Raw genomic sequence first — 21704 nt, forward strand, 5'->3', positions numbered from 1 at the left:
AGGCACCCGGGTCTAGCTGTGGAGCTGGAGTCTCAGCCAAGCCTGCAAGTCCAAGTTGGGGGAGTCCGCCCTCTGCACATAAAATGCCATCACCGTAAACACACCTTCCAGATTGGTGTGGTCACAGAAAATACCTTTTCTGTAATTTCACAAAATTGGAGTATTTTGACCAGGTAGTTATTACCCATTTTACTGCATCTTAGATCTCAATCTCCAATTTAAATTGAACAATTGACAGTGTGCGTTAAAACAGCGTCCACTAAATTTTCATCATACAAATCCTGAACATGTGCTGCCTTAAGCTAGAAATTCCACATTTTATTTACATGTAATTTATATATCATTTGAAGCCTTAGCGTGAGTATTATTTTGCTGATAAGTTGGGAACCCTTTGCTCTTCTTTGCAGTCTCTTCCTTCTCCACCATGCAACCTCCTCTCTCCCTCTCTTTCCTTGAGCCCTTCCTCTTTGTTTCTGCCTTGAAGCCTCCATCTCTCTCCAACACACTTGCAGTATTTTCTTTTCTAAATATCTTTGCAGGGACCCCATCTGTTCCATAAATTTGCAGCTTCTGTCTTTCTTGTATCTTTGCATATGACCCCTCTCCCATCTGCCCTTTTACAGAAATGTAGAAAATAGGAGCAGAAGTAGGTCACTGCACCCTTCAAGCGTGTTCTGACATTCAAACCTGCCTCATTCATTCTGAAGAAGGGTCCAAACCCGACACGTCAGCTTTCCTGCTCCTCTGATGCTGCCTGGCCTGCTGTGTTCATCCAGCTCTACACCTTGTTATCTCATTCATTCTTCTGACCCTTTTGCACCTCTCTGAACCCCATAGCTACATTGCGGTCTCCCAAGTCCCTCCAGCCCTAAGCTCTTGCAGCCTCCATGTCCGCCCCCAGTCCACACCTCTTGAAACCTTATTCTACTTTCACCCATCAGTCACTGCTTGTGGCCTCATCCTATGTCCATCAATCCCATATCTAAAGAAGCCTTCTGCTTTTATCCATTGAGTTTGCTCTGCTATTCAATGAGATCATGGCTGATTTAATAATCCTCAACTCCACTTCCTTGCCCTTTACCCATAAATATTGATTCCCTTACTAATCAAAAGTTTGATTTGATTTATTCTTGTCATATGTACTGAGATATAGTGAAAAATATTGTTGTGCATACTAACCAGACAAATCATACCTTACATAGTACATCAAGGTAAGAGAACAGAATGCAGAATATAGTGTTACAGCTACAGAAAGATGCAGAGAAAGATCAGCTCTAATATGAGAGGTCCATTCGTAAGTTTGATAACAGCAGAGAAGAAGCTGTTCTTGAATCTCTTGGTATGTGATTTCAAACTTTTGTATCTTCCCAATGGAAGAGGGTAGAAGAGAGTACAACTGGGATGGGAGGGGTCTTTGATTATGTTGGCTGCTTTCCCAATGCCAAAGTTTGTCAATCTCCACCTTAGAGTTACTTGACAACAGATTCCTGGTAAAGTATTCCACAAATTCACTTCCTCTGAGAGAAGAAATTTACATCAATGTTCACCATAGAGAAGGACTTGGTGGATGATGATTCTGGGGAAGAGTGTGTAGATAATTTGGGTCATGTTGAGATCAAAAGGAAGGAGGTATTGGGGATCTTGAAAAACATTAAGGTAGACAAGTTCCCAGGGCCTGATGGGATATACCCCAGAATACAGAGGCAAGGGAGGAAATTGCTGGGGCCTTGAGGGAAACCTTTGTATCCTCACTGGCTACAGGGGATGTCCCGGAGGATTGGAGAATAGCCAATGTTGTTCCTTTGTTTAAGAAGGGTGGCAATGATAATCCAGCTAATTACAGGCCGGTGAGCCTTACGTCAGTGGTTAGGAAATTATTGGAGAGGATTCTTCGAGATAGGATTTACTTCCACCTGGAAATCAGTGGGCGTATTAGCGAGAGGTTACATGGTTTTGTGAAGGGGAGGTTGTGTCTCACTAACTTGATTTTTTTTTGAGGAAGTGACAAAGATGATCAATGTGGGTAGGGCAGTGGATGTTGTCTACATGGACTTCATTAAGGCCTTTGACAAGGTCCCTCATGGCAGGCTGATACAGAAGGTAAAGTCGCACGGGGTGAGAGATGAGCTTGCAAGATGGATAAAAAACTGGCTCACCATAGAAGACAGAGGGTAGCAGTGGAAGGGTGCGTTTCTGAATGGAGGGCTGTGACTAGTAGCATTCCTCAGGGATCAGTGTTGGGACCTTTGCTGTTTGTAACATGTGTAAATGTTTTGGAGGAGAATGTAACTGGTCTGATTAGTAAGTTTGCCGATGACACAAAGGTTGGTGGAATTGCAGATAGCGATGAAGACTGTCAAAGGATACAGCTGGGGTCGGTTGGTGATTTGGGCAGAGAGATGGCAGATGGAGTTTAAACTGGAAAAATGTGAGGTAAATAGCAGAACCCCTAAGAGTACTGATAGGCAGAGGGATCTGGGTGCACAGGTACACAGGTCACTGAAAGTGGCCACACAGGTGGAAAAGGTAGTTAACAATGCTTGCCTTCATTGGCCGGGGCAATGTGTTAAAAAATTGGCAGGTAATGTTGCAGCTTTATAGAACCTTAGTTAGGCCACATTTGGAATGTTGTGTTCTCTGGTCGCCACACTACCGGAAGGATATGGTAGCTTTGGAGAGGGTACAGAAAAGATTTACCAGGATGTTGCCTGGTACAGAGGGCATTAGCTATGAGGAGAGGTTGGAGAAACTTAGGTTGTTCTCACTGGAATGACGGAGGTTGAGGGGCGACCTGATTGAGGCCTACAAGATCATGAAGGGCATAGACAGAGTGAACAGTCAGAAGCTTTTTCCCAGGATGGAAGAGCCAGTTACCAGAGGCTATGGGTTTAAGGTGCGAGGGGCAAGGTTTAAAGGTGATGTACAAGGCAAGTTTTTTTACGCAGAGGGTAGTGGGTGCCTGGAACTCGCTGCCAGGGGAGGTAGTGAGGCAGGTACAATAGTGACTTTTAAAGGGCATCATGACAAATACATGAATAGGATGGGAATCGAGGGATACGGTCCCCAGAATGGTAGGGGGTTTTAGTTGTGATGGGCAGCACGTCAGTGCAGGCTTGGAGGGCCAAAGGGCCTGTTCCTGTACTGTAATTTTCTTTGTTCTTTGCTCCTCCTTATCTCTATCTTAAATGACTCTTTATTCTGACGTTACGCCCTCTGATCCTAGGCATTCCTACAAGGGGAAACAGCCTTTCCAGATCAAACATCAAGAAGCCTAAGAATCTTGTATGTTTCAATAAGGTCACCTTTCTTTCTTCTAAATTTCAATGACTGCAGGCTCAACCTATTCAATTGTTCCTCAAAGGACAATCGCCCATACCTGGGATTGGGCAAGTGAACTTTCTCTGGACTGCTTCCAATGCCAGTATATCGTTCCTTGGACAAGGGGACCAAAAGTGTTCACAGTATTCTAGCTGTGAACTGACTAGTCCCTTGTGTAGTTTTAGGAAGCCTGTCTGATTTTAATGCCCTGTTTCTTTTCAAATAAGGGCCAGTATTACATTTGCCTTACCTATTAGCTGCTGAACTTGTATGCGAGATTTTTTGTGAGTTGTGCACAATGACACTCCTGTACTGTCGCTTTCTGCAGTTTTTCTGTGTTTAGATAATATTCTGCTCCTCCATTCTTCCTGCAAAAGTGAATAATTTCACATTTCCCCCATTATGTTCTGTCTGCCCACTCACATGTTTTGCATACTTACTTCACTTGTTTATCTCCCTCCATAGACTATTTGAGTCATCCTCAGCATTTGCCTTCCACCCTATCATTTGTGTCATCGGAAAACTTGTTTATAGTATATACATTTTCTTCATCCAATTAATATTTATAATTGATATAATAAATAATAGTGACCCCTGCACGGATTACTGTGGCAGTCCACCAGTTACAGGTTGCCATCAGAAAACCCTCCCCTTATTCCAACTCTGTCATTTATTAGTTAGCTAATCCTCGAATTAGTCATGCTAATATACTACCCCCAAAACCATGTACTCTTATCTTATTGAGTGTCTTAACATATGGACCTTATTAAATTTCTTCTGAAAATACAAATGTATTGCATCCTGTGGTTCCCCTTTATCTCTCCGATTTGTTACTTCCTCAAAGAATCCTAATAAATTTGTTAGGCATGTTTTCCCCTTTGTGAAGCCATGCTGACTCTGTTTGATGATCTTGTGTTTCTAAATGCTCTGCTATTACATCTTTCGTAATAGACCCTAACATTTTCCCAATAATAGATGTTAAGCTAACTGGCTTGTAGTTACCATTTTTTTTTTGTCTGTGACCCTATCAGTAGCAAGCATGGAAGAGAAATAGCCAGTAATTGGATGAGCAGCTGCTCACCATTTTCTCCCATTTGTTCCATGAGTGACTTCGACAGATAATTTTGGGGGCATTGATTTGCTTAATGCCCTCTCTATTTTGAGTGCTGGAATACCTGAGATTTGGATGTGTTCTAACAGTTCTAAGGTATACACTTTTGGCTTTGTGCTACAAAGATGCCAAAACCCACCTCAGTGGAGGCAGCTGATAGATACTGAAGAAGAGTCATACTGGACATGGAATGTTATCTTTGTTTCTGTTTTTACAGACAGACCTGCTGAGTTTCTCCAGAAATCTCTTGTGTTAGCTAAAACATTAAATGGCCATCTGCCTCTATGAAACCTGCATGTGCAGTACCTGAATTGTCCCTATTCTCAACCCTGGCTCTCCTTAATATCGAAAGTCAGGGTGTTAGATTTTTGAATAACTGTTAAAACTCAATTTCCATTCTGGTGCAATTTTATTCTTTGAAGAAATTTCTTCTCCAGGTACGTGTTCCATTCCCTCCTTTATTCATTGTGGAGTTTTTGAGATCTGTTTATTTAACCAGAACTTTGAGTATTACTGAAAGAAGACATTTTATCAAAGCTTTTTGACTCATGTCCTTATGAATGCAAGATATAAAGCTTTGACAAAATGTCTTTTTTTACCAATATTCAAGTTCCGTACTACCAAACAACAATTTTATTTTATATAACAGTAGTCTATCTTTGCAAGACAACTTAATTTGAAAGTGTAGATTGGCATGTGGGGTTGATCTTGTGTAGTATGGGTACGAAATACGAACAGGAGTAGGCCGTTTGGCCCCTTAACTTTGCTGGGATCATAGCTGATCTGGTATTCCGTATCTTCATTTTCCTGTCCATTCCGTGTCACCCTTGATATCTGTATTGATCAAGAATGTATCTATCTCAGCCTTAAAGATACACAAGGACTCTGCCCACATAGCTGTCCATGGCAGTTTTTTCCAAAGAGTGTCAACCCTTAAAGAAGGAATTCCTCCTCATCTCAGTCTTAAATTGATGCCCCTTTTATTCTGAAACTGTAACTTTTGGTCTTAGACTCTCCCATGAGGATAAACGTCCTCTCAGCATTTATCCTGTCATGCCCCTTAATAATCCTATATGTTTCAACGAGATGACCTTTCATTCTTCTAAATTCCAGAAAGTCCCAACCCCTCCCCACTAGGAACCTTCCTGAATACCTGCTGCACCTGTGTTCTAGCTTTCTGTGTTCATTTATGCAAGTACCTCTAAATTCCTTTGTTTTGCAACTTTCTACTTTTTTTTCCCCCCATTTAAATGGTATTCTGTTCTTTTGTCTCCCTTCCAAAATGAACAACTTCACATTTTACCACATGATATTCCATTTGCCAACTTTTTGCCCACTTACCTAGTCTATTAATATCTCTGTGAAGATTTGGAAGAGCATCTGATGAATAATATGACTTCAGAGAAGAAAAGTAATAAAAAGATACTTCTGGTGAATTTTTACCAGTTGATTCATAATCTCAACTAAAATTAATAATTTGTTTAAACTCCTGTTTAACATTGCTGTGTATGCTTCATTTAATTGCACTTTTCTGAAGGTATTAAAACTTAAAAAATTTTTGCTTTCCAGCTGGAACAATATCTGGAGAGGAAGTACCTATAATCTCAAAAGCAAACATTAAAGAGTACAGAGATGGCTTTTCTTATGAGAAGTTTAATTTTCGCAACAATCCAAATATCACATTCTACGTATATGTTAGCAACTTTAGTTGGCCCATCAAAATACAGGTGAGTGATTTTTGAAAAGGTGGAGTTGTAAATCTTCAATGCCTACTCAAACCAGATGTGAAATAATTGATTCACTACCCATAAATTGTGAGTTATCTTACAAATAAAGCATTCTAAATACTGTAAGTTACTCTTTAACTTAGTTATTATAATAATGGTATTTTTATTTTATACTGAAAACCTGTGAACATTTGTCACTCGGGTCATAAAATTAATGAAGTGCCAAGTTGCAATAAAAGAATTAAGAGATTATTAAAGAGTAGTTTTATTCCTCCATCAATTTGCTTTAACTGCCACACCCAGTTATTTATTGCATTGGTTTGTCTTTTTATGTTCCCTGTGAGTATTATTTATGTTAACCTGAGTTGTTAATGTAAATCCACTGCAATGTTAGGATGAGCTGCAGGGGAATTTCTATTTGATGATATTGATACATAATTTCAATTTATTTCCAGAGGATGGGTTATAATTCAAAGGACTAAGTTGGTGTATGGACTCCTATGTCCACAGTTGTATAATGCAGCTTAATTATTGTTTTATTGCTCCGTAATGCCAAATAATGGCTTGAAGTAAGCTGTTTAAATGTCTGGTGGAGTTGCATGATATGAAGAATTGCCATCATTTATTAATGAGGTAACAAATTTGGAGACTCTAAATTGAAGAAATCATAAAGCAATCTTGAAAGCAATTATATAGTTTGTTACATCTTTTAAAGTTTGTATTAAAGTAGTGGAAATTCTGTGATGTTTCAGATTACTTTTTGCTGATGCACATAAAGCCATATCTGGAATCATTTATTTGTAATTTTATCAGAGCAAAGGCCTGTGTCTTTTGTCGTGTGGAGAAAACAAGGCAAAGGACTATGTGTCGGTAAAACAATAGATAAACATCAGAGAGATGATGTGATTATGATCCTGGACTAATAATCGAGAGGTTTCAACAGAGACTACGAGTTTCAATCCTGCCATATCTGTTTGAGAATTTGAATTCAGTTTTCTAACTGCTTAAATGTAAAAGCTGTTATAAATAGGCCTGACTGAAACATCCATTTTAAAAATCTGATTGGTTCACTGATCTCCTTTAGGAAATGAAATTGCCTGTCCTCAGCTAGTTTGCTTTATATACTACACCAGTCCCAGCAATGTGGTTGACCCCTAACAGCCCTCTGAAATGCCTTAGCCATCCATTCACTGACTAGCAATAACAAGAGGTGAGTCAAGAAGAATGCTCATCATCACCTTCTTAGGGAAAGATCTAGAGTCTGAGCAATAAATTACCATTCGCAGCCGGAGAATAATGTTTTAAAATGTATGAAATGGTACACATCTACTACAGGATAACTCCTGAAGTAATTATTCTGCAGATAAATAGAATCACTGATAATCCATTGTAACATTGATGTTGGGGGATCCAAAAAATTGGGACCACATTACACCACACTGCTGGACTGCGGTATATCTATACCCCTTTAATGACAAAACTGCTATTTTCAAGTCACAAAATGTAAATTAACTAAAAATTTACATGCTATGGGAGACATAAGACCCCAGCACTATATAAAAATATTACAGTACGTTGAACTGTGTTATAATGGACTTCCACTACACTATTGAAAAAAAAATTGAAGAATGTCTTAATTACATCTAATGATGGTCAGTTAAAAACTCAGTTTTTCTTTATTGATGACATGGATGCTAAAGTCTAGATCAGTGATCAGAAACTTCCAGAACAAGATAGTGAATATTCATCAGTTGTTTGCATGTTACCAGACAACTTCACTTGAATACATCAAGAATTGTTGGTGTTGGGGATAAATATTTGACATAACTCATGGAGCAGCTATTATTTTAAGGTTTAATTTCAGTTTAAGATGTACGATTGGGGCAGAGTAGAAAATATTTTATTCCAGCTTAAACCTCTGCTACTTGACCTTGTAATGCTTGATGCTTACATTAAACATGAGTGTGAAGTATTATTCATCAGTTTGGAAAATTCACACTTTAGTGAGAAACGTGAACTGAGTATTGAACCTAACCTCTACATTCACTATAGTGCAACACAAATTTGATGTCTTTGCATTTCTTTCTTAATGATAGTTGTTTAGTCACTAGATGGACAGTTATTACTCATACTGTAAGAAGTCACTATAATATTTCTAAAATACTGAGTCATTTATTGAATATTATAGAAATGATTTCTCTTTTACGAATGTTCCCATACCAACTTTCTGGACCAAACACAAGACAGCAAATGTTAACTCTACAAAGAGGTATTGCAAGCACAAGCACTGGAACAAGACATTAGTGGGTGACTTCATGACCCATGTACCCAAGTGTGTGAAGGTTAAACAGGATGTCCTGGCAAGCAGTGAGCCATCAGGTGATTTGGGCTTCCAATGGAAATAGGATGACATTTAAAATCTATTTTTCCCAATAACGTTAATAAATGACTGACAAAGCCTCCTAGAAATAAGATGTATAAACAGACTGTCGAATGAGAAAGATGAAGAATGAACGTGGGCTTCTCAAGCTGGACTGATGTTGCTCCACGTTATCTTGGTTAGCTTAAGAAGGCTGAAGGAAAGAGAATAACTGTAACTTCCAGTTCTCCTTGGTATCTCAGCTGACTTAAGGAGACAAGGGATAAAGAGACAAGACAGTTATTAGCAAAAAGAAAGGATTCTGTTACTTGCAGCTGCGCAGATTAGCCTCATTCCATTTTCTGATTTGGGACCAACAGATCATTTTGGGGAAATAGTCGCTGTCAGCCATGAAGATCAGCAATCCCCATTCCCCTCATCCTTTTATTGACTCAGGATCTACCACCTGTTATAGATCATGTGTCTTTTCTACCGACTTAGCTTATGTATTAGATCTGAACTGTTTCTATGCTGTTTTTTAAGCTGTCTTTTCGGTCAGTTGTGAATTCTCATCTGCCTGTTTTGATAATCATGATTCTTGAAACTTATCTTACATTCCTTTATTGACCCTGAAAGGATGAGAAAAGGCTACCTTCTTGACTACAACTGAATGACTTGCTAGCCTATTTCGGAAAACCAACCAAAATTGCTTTAGATCTGCAGTCACATGTAGGCCAAACTAGAAAAGGATGTCTGATTTTCATCTCCCAGGGACATTAGTGGACCATTGAGTTCTTACAATTATATGTCAATTTCATCGACACTGTTGGTGCCATATTTTTATTCAGTGATATGCAAAATCCTCATTTGCACTTCAGGTTTTATTGATAAGCAATGTAGCATTAATTAATTGCTGAAATCTCATGTAGCTGCAAAATTATTACAGATGTTAATGGATGACTGGTTAGCACATTCACTGATTTATATTTTTCATCTCTTTTAATGAAGTGTTGACTCTGCACTTTAGCCAAAGTGCTAACCAATATTAAAACAGTAAGCAGAGAAGTGTGATAGGAATCTGTTAAGTGTTCATCCATTAATCTTGGTTCAGCATTTTCCATGCTGACAGCTGTAATTCGTAAAATACATATATCTGGATCAAAGCCTCCTTTGTGGAGTTTGGTTTTCTGTGCAATTTAAAAGGAGACCCTCAATAGGTCTCTGGAGTTTGTTTTTGAATTTCTTCCTCAACCATCTTTCTTTCTTTAATCTTGATTTCTTGATTGTGCTGGCTTACACTGATGCGCAGTTCTAGGAAATGGTTGAAGCCCTCCAGAAACTGTTGGTTCCCCTTCATTTGGGCTTCCAGTGCGAGATGGTGACGGAATAACAGGGCTGCGTGCGGACATTTGCCTGGGACCCATCTGCTTTCCTTTTTTGTTTTACTTTTGCTTTTGCTCATTTATTTTACTTTATTTTCCTTTTATTTTTGTCTTTTTGTTTTCTTTTCCGTGGTGAGTTGGTCAGCAGCACAGAAGCAAGAGCGAGATGCATAAGGAGTGACAGTCGAGGCTTCTCCCAGTAATAGGATGCCAGTGGCAGAAGAGTGTGTTCCCCTGCTGTTTTGGGCTGGTGGCAGCAGCAGCAAGGTTCTTCTCCTGGCATTTGGGGCCAGCGGCAGTAACAGCAGCAGCAGCAGCAAAGTTCATCCAGCGATTGGAACCCACGGCAGAGGACTCTTCAAGATGACGGTGCCAGCAAGCTGACATCTGCAGCCAAAGCAGGACTCGTGACCTGACAGCAGCCTGGCAGGCAGCGGAGACAGGAACTCTTGGTTTCAGGATGAGTATGGATTCAGCAGCATCAGTGAAGTGGGCCCAGCGGCAAAGAGATAGCGTCTAAACTGGGGCGATTCCTACATTGGTGGGTCTGGCGCAGGCATAGCGATGCGGTAGAAGTCTCCCTTGAGGCTAGGTGTCAGCATGGAGTGGGTTGGACAAATTGATATTCTGAACTTTTTACTACTTTATTTTTCTAATTTATTCCTATGACCTATAATACTGCACTATTCATTTCTTTACTTTTCTAATTTTTTTTTGTTTCCTAAGAATTTGTTCATAAGTATCTGTGCTGAGGTACTTATGTATCCAGGATGGTGCTGTAATGTGGTAACTGTAAACTTTTCACAGCTTATTTGACTACATGTGACAATGAAGCTAATTCATTTCAATTCAATACAAGTTAACCCATCAAAAATAATTAAGTTTATCAGACAAGATTTCCCTTTCTTAAAACCATTTTATGTTTTATCAATACTGTTTTCCTTGGTAAAAGGGAGATTTGATAAGGATGCAAAATCATGAGGGTCTAGTCAGGGAAAAACAGTTCACACTGATGGAAAGATAATGAGCAAGAGGATATAAATTTAAGATACTCCAGTTAAAAAAAAAAAAATGGGTGCATGAGGAAAAGCTTTCTCTAGTAGAGAGTAGTTAGGATCTGCAGTATGCTTAGCTTGTAATCTTTGTTTTCGGCACGCATTCACAGAATAGTACCCCAATCCTGCTGCTTATATTTTATTCAACTTCAGTCGAGCTACTTCGTCTTCACTGGAATGCTGTTTCCTTTTGTCATCAAGGCGCTGTAACTCCGAGTTCTTTGTCGCTACCAGCATGACATCCATTGATGCGTTGATAAAGATAAAAACAGAAAATGCTGTAAAATTCAGCAGGCTTGGCACCATTTATGGAGGGAAAAACGGAGTTAACATTTCAAGTCCAAAACCTAATCTTTGGATCAGAGTGTTGTTAAAGCATGGTGCAGAGTTAGAATGTTAGGATTTCTTTCGAAGAGTTTCTTATTTTCTTCTCCGACCTCTTAAATTCCAACCTACCATCTTTTCAGTTTCCCTTTAAGTATTGGAGTTAAACTTCTAGATCATCATTGTGCAGTTGTGGCAAATCCAAATTTGTTTGAATCAGTTGAGATGAATCGGATTATTATCTTGAAAGGAAGTTTGTGCAGGGCTATGTAGTAAAAGCAGAAGAATGACACCAGGTAAATTTTTCATTACAAGAACTAACTGCGGCATAAGCTGACTATTCTCCTCCTCGTACTGTAGTGATTCTGTGTTTCTGCAAGGTGAGAATGCAAGCTGTGAGGAGGCTGCAAAGAAGTTGCAAAAAGATATAGGTTAAGTGAGCAACAGGGCAGTAGATGGAATACAATGTGAGGAAGTGTGAGCCGATCACTTTGGTCATTAGAGTAGAAAAGCAGAATAATTTTTAAATGGGGGTGAAATTTGTAAATATTGATGTTCAAAGGCATTTGGATGTACTCAAGGAAAGCAACATTATCATGGGGTCATAGCAGCAATTAGTAAAGCAGGTAGAATTATGGGATTAATCAAAGGGTTTGGAATAGCTGAAGAAAGAAATCTTGTGCCAATAGAGTGTGGGGAATAGTGAGGCAAATCTGGGATGGTGTGTGCAATTTTGGCCTTCATTTTTAAAGAAGGATGTGAGGTAGAGACATCATATTGCAATAATTGGGGTTAGTCAAAGTGATGGGTGGACAGGTGTAGACATGAGAAAATGCATAGACAGAGGGCTGAGTGCTCCTACAAGTTAAATTAATGTGGGCATGACAAACTGGAATAGAGCAAAAAGACAAAGTTAATGTGATAAAATCGGGATATAATTGAGGGTTCCACTTGCCTTTTCCGTCCTGCTTAGCTTGTAATCTTTGTTTTCGGCACTGCATTCACAGTGTGGTACCCCAATCCTGCTGCTTATATTTTGTTCAACTTCGGTCAAGCTACTTTGTCTTCACTGGAATACTGTTTCCTTTTGTCATCAAGGCGCTGTAACTCCCGAAGTTCTTTGTAGCTGCCAGCATGACATCCATTGATGCGTTGATAAAGATAAAAACAGAAAATGCTGTAAAAATTCAACAGGCTATAGATCGTCATTATGACTGTACAGCTTAATTGGGTAGGAAACCTTTAACCTCGGTTAAAAAGCCTTGACCATTACACCAGACCTCCTGTTCGATATCAGACCCACAAATTGCTTGCAGTCTGTACTTAGGTTGGAATTCTCCATATTGTTACTTCTCTGGCTATTAATTGGGAGGAAGGATGATGAAAAAATTCCCATTCAGTGGATATGTTGGCACAGGTATCTTCTAAACATTTATTCCTGCAGTATGCACTTGCCCCGGGAAAGCTTTAGGCAAAAGTCTGCAACTATGTTTTTGATAGATTTGAAGCTTACCTGTGGAAAGCATTGAAGTTGAAAATATTACATATTCTTGATATATATGAATACCATATGTTATTAGCATTAGCTTAGAGGTACAACATTGCCAATATAAATTATCAAGGATGAAAAGTATTAATGGTATCAGATTTTATGTGGTTGAGTTTGAAGAATGATCATGAATTTTGAGATTTGGGATATTTCTTTGTTTCTAAAGCACAAGATTTGGTTGTAATGAATTTTAAATAAAGTTTCTGCTTTGCGCATACGGAATGATGCAGAGCTCAGTTTTCTCAGACAATATTTGAGTACATGATATGAGTCGAATGGGCTGTCATGGGTATAACCTCAAAGAATGAATTTCTTTTATTGGCTTAAATTACTTGCAGCTTTCATCAAAACTAAAGCAAAAAGTGTAGTCAAGGTATATTTTCTTTTCACACTTTTTTGATGTGTGTGTGCTATAATGTTAGTCCACGGGCTACAAAAAGGTGTTTTCATAGAAAATTCCTGAATTTAAGTGATGCTGTTGTGAAAGTAAAGATTTTTGACCAGAGGCATGTCCAGCAGTAGGCCAATCTCAGAGATACCTTGTTAGCCAAAATCTGACAGCATGCTGCTTGGTGCCACTGATGAGAGTGGTGCGTTACATGAAGAATTTGGGGAATAAATTTGTGTATCTCATAAGTCCATTTTTTTCAGCATTTTAACAAAAATGCAAACAAGTTCAGTTTGAGAGGATGCAACTCTGGTTTCAAACCACTGTACTCAACTTAATCAAGTGCAATTACAGAGCATAAAGAAGATTTAGCTAAAGCAGGCTGGAAAAAATAGACCGGGGAAAGTCAATGCACGAGCCGTGACAGATGTTTAAACAGATATTTCAGAATGCATAGCAAGAATTTATGCTAGTCAAAAAGAAGGACTCGAGAAGGAAGATCCACCGGTGGTTAAGGATGGTCAAGGAAACTGTCGAAATAAAGGCTAATGCATAAATGCTGGAAAAAAATTAGTGATAGGCCAGTGGACTGGGAATGTTTTAGGAATCAGCAGTGGATGGCTAAAAAGTTAATAAAGAGGGAAAATTGATTATAAATGTAAATCAGCAAAAGATATAAAAACAGGGGGCTTTTACAGGTATATAAAAGGAAAGTAGCTAAAGTCAGTACAGGACCTTTAGACGATGCATCTGGGTAGTCAATAATGGGAACAAGGAAATGGCAGATAATTTAACCAATATTTTATATCTGTTTTCATGGCGGAGGACACCATAAGTATCCCAAAGGTAACAAATAAGCAAGATGCAAATGGGAGGTGAGATTCCATAAGTCTCTATGATGAGGGACAAAGCATTTGACAAACTAATGGGATTAAAGGCAGACAAGTTGCGAACACCTGGTGAACTGCATTGAAGAATTTTAAAGGAAGTGGCTCCAGGAATAGTGGAAGCATTGGTCGATAAATTCTAGAACTCCCTGTATTCTGGGAAGATTCCCGTGGGTTGGAAATATGACACCCTTGTTCAAAAATGAAAACAGAAAGCACAACTAAGCAGACTCAACATGGTTTTGTGAAACCACATCTGACAGATTTGCCAAGGTTTTTTGAGGATATAATGTACAAAGTTGATAAAGGGGAACCAATAGATGTCCATTTGAATTTCCAGAAGGCATTCGATATGATGCCACAGAGAGTTTATTGCCCCAGATATGAGCTCACAGTATTGGCAATAATGCATTAGCATTGTTTGAGTATTGGTTAATACACCGAAAATAGAGGGTTGAATCTTACAATTTTTGGGCTAAGTGTCAGGTTTTGTTGAGTTTTATTGAGGCTTTCTCGGTGTGAGGCCCAGTGACCTTTCTCGCATCATCTTAGCAAAGTCACCTCATTTAACTGCCTGCTGTACCCCTGTGGTGTCCCTTTCATCTAATTCTATCACTCACCATAACTGGACCAACTTGCCACTGTTGGAAAATCCCAGAATATAGATGTAAAAGGTGTAAAAACATTGCGTATTTCAGTTGCAGGAGAAATGCAGAGAAAAGAACCTACACATGTACTTGGCCACTTTCAACCTTACAAAGGCCTTTGACGCTGTCAATTGGGAAACATTATGGACCAAACTTCTCTGCTTTGGTTGCACCATGAGGTTTGTCGCCATTCTTTGCCTGCTCTACAATGACATAGAAGTTGTGGTGATGACAAATGGCTCCATCACCATCCTGTTCCCTGCTCTGACCTGATGTCAAGCGGGGTTGCATCATCGTCCCAACACTGTCCTTTATTTACCTCGCTACAATGCTTCACCTCACTTCACCTCACCTCCGACAAGCTCCCCGCTGGAGTGAAGTTAACTTACAGAAGCGACAGGAAATTATTCAACCCCTACCACTTTCAAACAGAAAAACCCAAATCGAATCAACTTGTGTCATTGAGCTGCAGTACGCAGATGATGCTTACCGATGTGCAATTTCAGAGTGATACTCCAGACCATCGTCAGCAGTTTTATGGAGGCATTTAAGAGCATGGGTCGCAACCTGAACATCCGCAAGCCAAAGGTCCTCCTCCAGCCATGCCTGGCATTGTGGAGCGAAGCCCCGATTATCAAGGTCCATGGGAAGCCTTGGAGAACGTTGACCACTTCCAATACGCCGGGAGCCAAAGTAGCTATTGATGAAGAGATCCAGCACCACCACCAGTGTTCTAGCGTAGCCTTTGACCACCTGAAGAAAAGGATGTTTGAGGACAACGACATCAGATCCAAAACCAAGATTTTGGTTTACAGAGCTGTGGTGGTTCCAGCCCTCGTATGGCTCTGAGACATGGACTGTCTACAGCAGACACCTCAAAGCTCTGGAGCAGCACCACCAATACTGCCTGCGCAAGATCCTGCAAATCCCCTGGGAAGAAAGACCAACACCAGCGTCCTGGACCAGGCCAACATCCCGCTCATCAAGGCACTGACTACCTTTGATTGGCTTTGATGGGCTGGGCATGTCATCTGCATGACTGACACTAGAGTGTCAAGCAGGTGCTCTACTCCCAGCTTGGAAATGGATGACGAATCCCAGGTAGACAGAGGAAGAGCTTCAGTGATACCCTCAAGGCCTCACTGGCCAAGTGTGGCATACCCATAGACACCTGGCCATCACTGGCCCAAGACCACCCAAAGTGGAGGAGGAGCATTCAGGAAGGCAATAAGGACCTCAAGATTTGCCGTTGGGGGGAAAAAGCAGAAGCCAGGTGAAAACAACGGAAGGATTGCACTGCTATATCAATGTGCCACCCAACCCTTCCCACGACCACCTTCTGCCCCAAGTATAACAGAGCCTGTGGTGGCCATGTTGGTCTGTACGACCACCTACGACTCGCCCTGAGAGTGGAAGAGAGTCAGTTTGGTCTGCAATGGACTGACATCCTTGATGTTTATGCCATCTTTAAAAGGCCATTGTATATCTGAAGAAGCACCGTTAGTCTGGAGCTGCTCTGTACATTGATATTATTGAATGGCAGGGCAGACTTGAAGGGCCAAATGGTCTCCTGTGCATCTATTTCTCATGTTCTTTGTGACCTGCCCTCCCTCCAATCAAAAAAATGTTTATTGGTTATCATTGCTTTGGTTGACCGTAGCAGAAAAAAGCGACCAAATGGAATGCAGTGAATTACATACATGATATAAATTGGCTGCTACTGTTAAAAACATCATAAAGATTTGATGTTATGACAGTTGGAGAGCCTTTTTGTTTATTTGCTTAGGCTTCACTGTGTGTTGAGACTTGCAATTATGTTGTTTGCGTTCATTCTCCAGGTCAATTACACACTTGCTTGAGTCAGAAAGTAAAAGATTCCATGTTCATTTTAGGACACAGCTGATATTTCAGTTCAATTCTCATTGCTGACAGTACAGTCAATCAAATGAGATGATAATGAAATTACTGAAATTATACTAGGTTCTTCATTAATGTTGGTCCCTAAACAAAATGACCAAAAGAGTTGATTATCCAAATGTTGATTGCTTGATTGTCTTAGAAACAACCTCCCACACTCCCCTGATTGTCATGTTAAGAGAAGTCATTGTTTTACAAAGTAATTCAATATATGTAATTCTTTGAAATGAGACAGGATGTCTGTATTCTCTCCTCCAAAGTAAAGTTCTATAAGTATTACCCACTGTGATGAAATCACAAGGACTTGGTGGGAGGGTAAAGTAGGGTTTTGTGGAGGATGGATGAAAGGTTCGGTCCTCCCAAGAATGATTGTAGTAATGCAAAGCCTATTCTCATAACCTGCAAACAGTTGCAGAGATGCAATACATGACAACTTAGTTATTCTGCAACATTCTTCTTGTTAGACGAACAGGAGGCTACGCTCACATACATTAGACCACAATCCCTACAGAACCCACATTTTTAGGAGAAATAGGATGGCAGCACACCACATTCGAGATACTTGGATCTTTTTAGTTAGGGAAGCATCTAGAGAAGTGCTTGATATCTGTAACATGTCCTATTTGTATAATTTGCTGTTCAGCCTTAAATCTGAATAAATCTATGTCTTCGTTTTGAAATGTGCTATTAAAATATCCATTAAAGTATGATAACTGAAATACTCCATTGATTTTTCTTAACAAAAATATAGTCGTACCTCCATTATTTAGCTGCGCTTACGATACCCTTGGAAGACAATGGAAATTGTTGAATGGTTGCTTGATCTTATGGTCTTCATATTGAGCTGTCTTGGATACAGGTATAAATAAAAAGCATCAGTAACTAAAACTGTCTATCCTTCAAAATTTATGGGCAGCAGTAGCAATGGCAAATTGTTGCAGCGCAGATCATAATGAATTATTAATAGTTTCAGTGACAATTACTTGCAAGTTTTTTCTCACTTCAGTTGAAATCTTTAGTGTATGATTCTTTTCCTTTGCAAGTCAAAAGAACTACTGATTAGACTTGAAAAGTATCTGAGGGCAATTGTGTTCACTTCTTCATTAATATATGTTAGAATTAATCAGAAATACACCTTTATCTTGGTTATCTTCATTTAGAACCTAACTGTCAAACTGATATCTCCCAATTTTAGATTTAGCTGTGCCCTGATTTTGTTTGCACGCTTGTAAGTATTCAATCAAATCTCTACTTAATACATTCAGAGTGTTCTTTATTGGTCAAAAAAGGTACAATGTAAGAACAGTATTTTAAATGACATTGTCTGAAAACCTGTCATTTTTCTCTCAGCCCACAGATTCCAATATGAAGAAAAAGAATAATTCCACACTCTGCATTACAAAACATGGTTAAATGGGTGGTTACACATATTACCGTCTTTGAAATCACTATAACCAATAAACATTGTTTTGGTGCCCTTATTTTGAAGCCTGCATTTTAATTATGGAGATTAAATTGAAGGAACTTGCTTCAAGAATATGGCATAGTTTAATGATGCAGGTGTCCAGGTAGGATTGCCAACTTTGGAAGCAAAAGATGGAAGATCCTCAAGCCAGCTAATAAATTTGAAAGTAAAATGCTCATCTTTATCACCTGCTCGCTCTCATCAAAACTGCCAGGTAATCCAAAATCTGGGAGAATCCGCAATCTGGCCTGACCTCCGTTCCAAGGCTAGCAGATATGAGAGTGTGCCTTATTTGAGTGGGCCTGCTGCAGTCACCCCTTATGAATGAATTGCATAATTCTGAGGAGATGCATTGGAAGTTTTACCATTACTGGCAAAGAAAATAAATATGTGTTTCTAAACTTCACCGTTTGCAGCAATTTAGCTACATTTTCACAATAATTTGAAATTGTCAGCTTGGTATAATTAGTACCATCAAGTAATTTATTTCCCAAGATGCATTTGCTGTGATTACTGTCAGCATTTTTAGTCTTAGAAAGATGCCAGATGGTATCTCTGATGCAATGTGTAGTGGATAAAGTAATTACAAATGAAAGAAGCTATTTGATAGTATCACCAATTTTCCATACTTAAATGCAAATTAGCTTGGAGATAAATTGCCTATTTTGTATGTGCAGAAATAAAGATAATTTGGGTAAGGATAATATATTAGTCCACACTCTTCTGCCTTTGTCTTTGCAGATTTCAATTCTAGAACAATCCTTTCTGTTTAACATACTTCTCCTACTCCTTGAGGACTGACTAACTTGAACACTTTACAATGTGCTTTGTTGCTCATCCCTGTAAGCAAAGAGACGTAGTACTGTCAGTGAGTAGTATGAGAAGAAAGTCAGCGCATGAGGAGACGTTGAGTGGGTTGGACCTGAACTCATTGGAGTTTAGAAAAATGGGAGGTGACCTTATTGAAATGGATAATATTTTTGGGGGACTTGACAGGGTAGATACTGAACAGGTTTTTTGCCCTTGTGGGACCAGAGGACATAACATAGAATAAGGAGTCACCCCTTGAAGATAGAAATGAGGATTTTCTTCCCTTAGAATGCAGAGCCAATCTATGGAGTTATTTACTGCAGAGAGCTATAGACGCTGTGTTGCGAAGTATATTCAAGGCTGAGAGAGCCAGATTTTTAGTCAATGAAGGAATCATGGTTTATATGAAAAGACAGCAAAGTGGAGTAGAGGATTACCAGATCAGCCAAGATCTCAGTGAATGGTGGAGCAGACTAGATGGGCTGAATTGCTTTATTCTGCTTCTAAATTTCATCAGCTTAATTACATTATCAGCAAAGCAGCTGTGTTTGATAAGTGCATGTGTTAGAGATGATGTTCTGGACTCTGTCACTCTGACCTACCATGTTTTTGATTAGAGCTGTCCAATGAACCTTAGCTATGACATGAAACTGAGTTGTAATACATGTTGACAAAATTTCGAACAAAATGCAGAAGCTTCCTATTTTTCCCTCTTGAAGATGCAATTAACACCTTGTCATGAATGATCTGGATTTTAAGCACCCCAGATTTCATCTGTAGAGAATCTTTTACTTTATTCTTGCTTCATTGCATCTGGTGAGATTGAGGTCTATTCTATCAACCTCCAATAATAGGTTTGTGTGTTAAACTATTAAGTTGTTAATGCATTTCCATTATTAATATTTTTGAGGGCTTGAATCTATAGGATTGTGAAAATTGGTTCAGTTGAAATACCAAGAAGAAACTTCAGCATTTTTTGTTTAGAAAAGATTATTGGAAGTATATTTCGGGCCCCCTTCATTTAAAAAAAAATGAAGTTTCATGACTCAAGCTAACTGTGTGGACATAGGAAGATACACATCTCAGTTTATGGTGATTCAGAGTTGTGGCAATTTGATATTAATTTGGATCAGAGATCAATTGAGATGAAACCTGTAAGAGATAAGAACCCTTTGGAGAATCTGCACCATTCTGAGAAACCCTATGCAAGAGCTGAAAAATAGGAACAACAGTTTTCCCTGAAAGTTTTTTTCGAAGAAGTTCATCCTTAATGCTTTGGCTGCCAAGTCTGCGCATATGCGGGTGGCATGGCAGCTCACTGGTTAGCACTGCTGCCTCACTGTGCCAGGGACCCGAGTTCGATTTGACACTCTGCAACAGTCCCAGTGTCTCCGTGGGTTCCTCCAGGTACACCGGTTTGCTCCAACAGTTCAAAGATGTCCAGGATAGGTAGATTGGCCATGCTAAATTGCCCATACTGTCCAGGAATGTGCAAGCTAGGTGGATTAGCCTTGGGAAATGCAGGGTTGTAAGGGGGTGGGTCTGGGTGGAATGCTGTTTGGAGGGCTGGAGTGGACTTGGTGGGCCAAATGGCCTGCTTCTATACTGTAGAGATTTTATGAAGTCGTTAGAAGTGTATCTTAGTTTTTAACAGATTAGTGTAGATATATTTTTGCATACACTTTGGAGAAGATGTTCACAATAACATGGAACTAAGCATGCATGCAAGTATCATCTGCAAGTTGAAATCTAAGAGAGAGGTTGAAGTGGTTTTTGGTTTGCTTTGAAGGCAGTCTCAGCTGAAGTTTCCCTTCTGTTCTGTAAAATATTTCCACATATACGGCTAATATGCTGTATGTGAAGTGCAGTATTGCGGGTAGGAAAATGAAGAAGAGAGCTGGTGCAATGACACTGCCCTGTTTATCCAATTGTGAGGACAGATACCAGTGACCTCATGAATGTGACTAAACATGTGGGTAGTTCAATGTACATTGATGTTTTGTAAACAATTGAAGTATTAACTGTGATATAAACTTGAAGTTTTAATGCAAGCAAAATGTGGAGAAAAATAGTAAGATTAATTGTTTTCAAATATAAAGGACTGTAGGGATCAATACAAATGTCTGTGTTATTATAATAAGTCAATAGAAAAGTATAGCTATTTTAGCTTGTTCCTTGTGACATCCTGTATGTAATTGATCAGATAGGTTTCTATGCAAATACAAATTTGAAATTGCCTCAGTGTAATGTTCAATTTTCTTTGCTAGAAATAACTCGCCAGAAGAGCACGTGCTCAGGAATAATGATGTAGATCAGCACACAGATGTGAAACATGTAGTAAATCGTAAAGAATCTTAGAATGAGCCCATCTTTAAAATTTCAAAATTGAGACGTTGTAATAACAACCATTTGTTGCATGAGATTCTACTTGCTGGACCAGAAACCAAACCTCATTATCAGGTTTTGCTAGCTATCACTATCAAAGATGTTCTTTGAAATCATTCACTGACCACATTTAAAGACAGTTGTATTTTCAACAGCAACATTCTGAGCTGTTATAAAGCAAACTTTCAGACTGAGCTACATTATGTAATATTTGGACCGATGTCCAAAGGCTGACTTGGTTAGGTTTTTAGAAGCAACTTCAAGGAGAAGGCAAGGTAAAATGCAAGAGGGTTTTAGGGAGGAATTTCAAGCTGAAAGAGGGCAGGTGCTAACGCTGTGGTACTAAAGAAGATGGTACAGATTGAAGGAACGAAACTGTA

The 21704-nt window shown here is 39.3% G+C and overlaps 1 protein-coding gene across 1 annotated transcript in view; it reads left to right on the forward strand.

Moving 5' to 3' along the window:
- atrnl1b (attractin-like 1b) overlaps nucleotides 1-21704 on the forward strand; it is an 843599-nt gene that overhangs the window by 367802 nt on the left and 454093 nt on the right. The window contains exon 20 of the mRNA XM_048609206.1: nucleotides 5999-6156. Within this exon, the coding sequence (XP_048465163.1) occupies nucleotides 5999-6156 (158 nt within the window). The remainder of the gene's footprint in view (nucleotides 1-5998; nucleotides 6157-21704) is intronic.

The sequence above is a fragment of the Rhincodon typus genome, chromosome 20, assembly GCF_021869965.1.
Source record: "Rhincodon typus isolate 14 chromosome 20, sRhiTyp1.1, whole genome shotgun sequence".
Lineage (NCBI taxonomy): Eukaryota > Metazoa > Chordata > Chondrichthyes > Orectolobiformes > Rhincodontidae > Rhincodon > Rhincodon typus.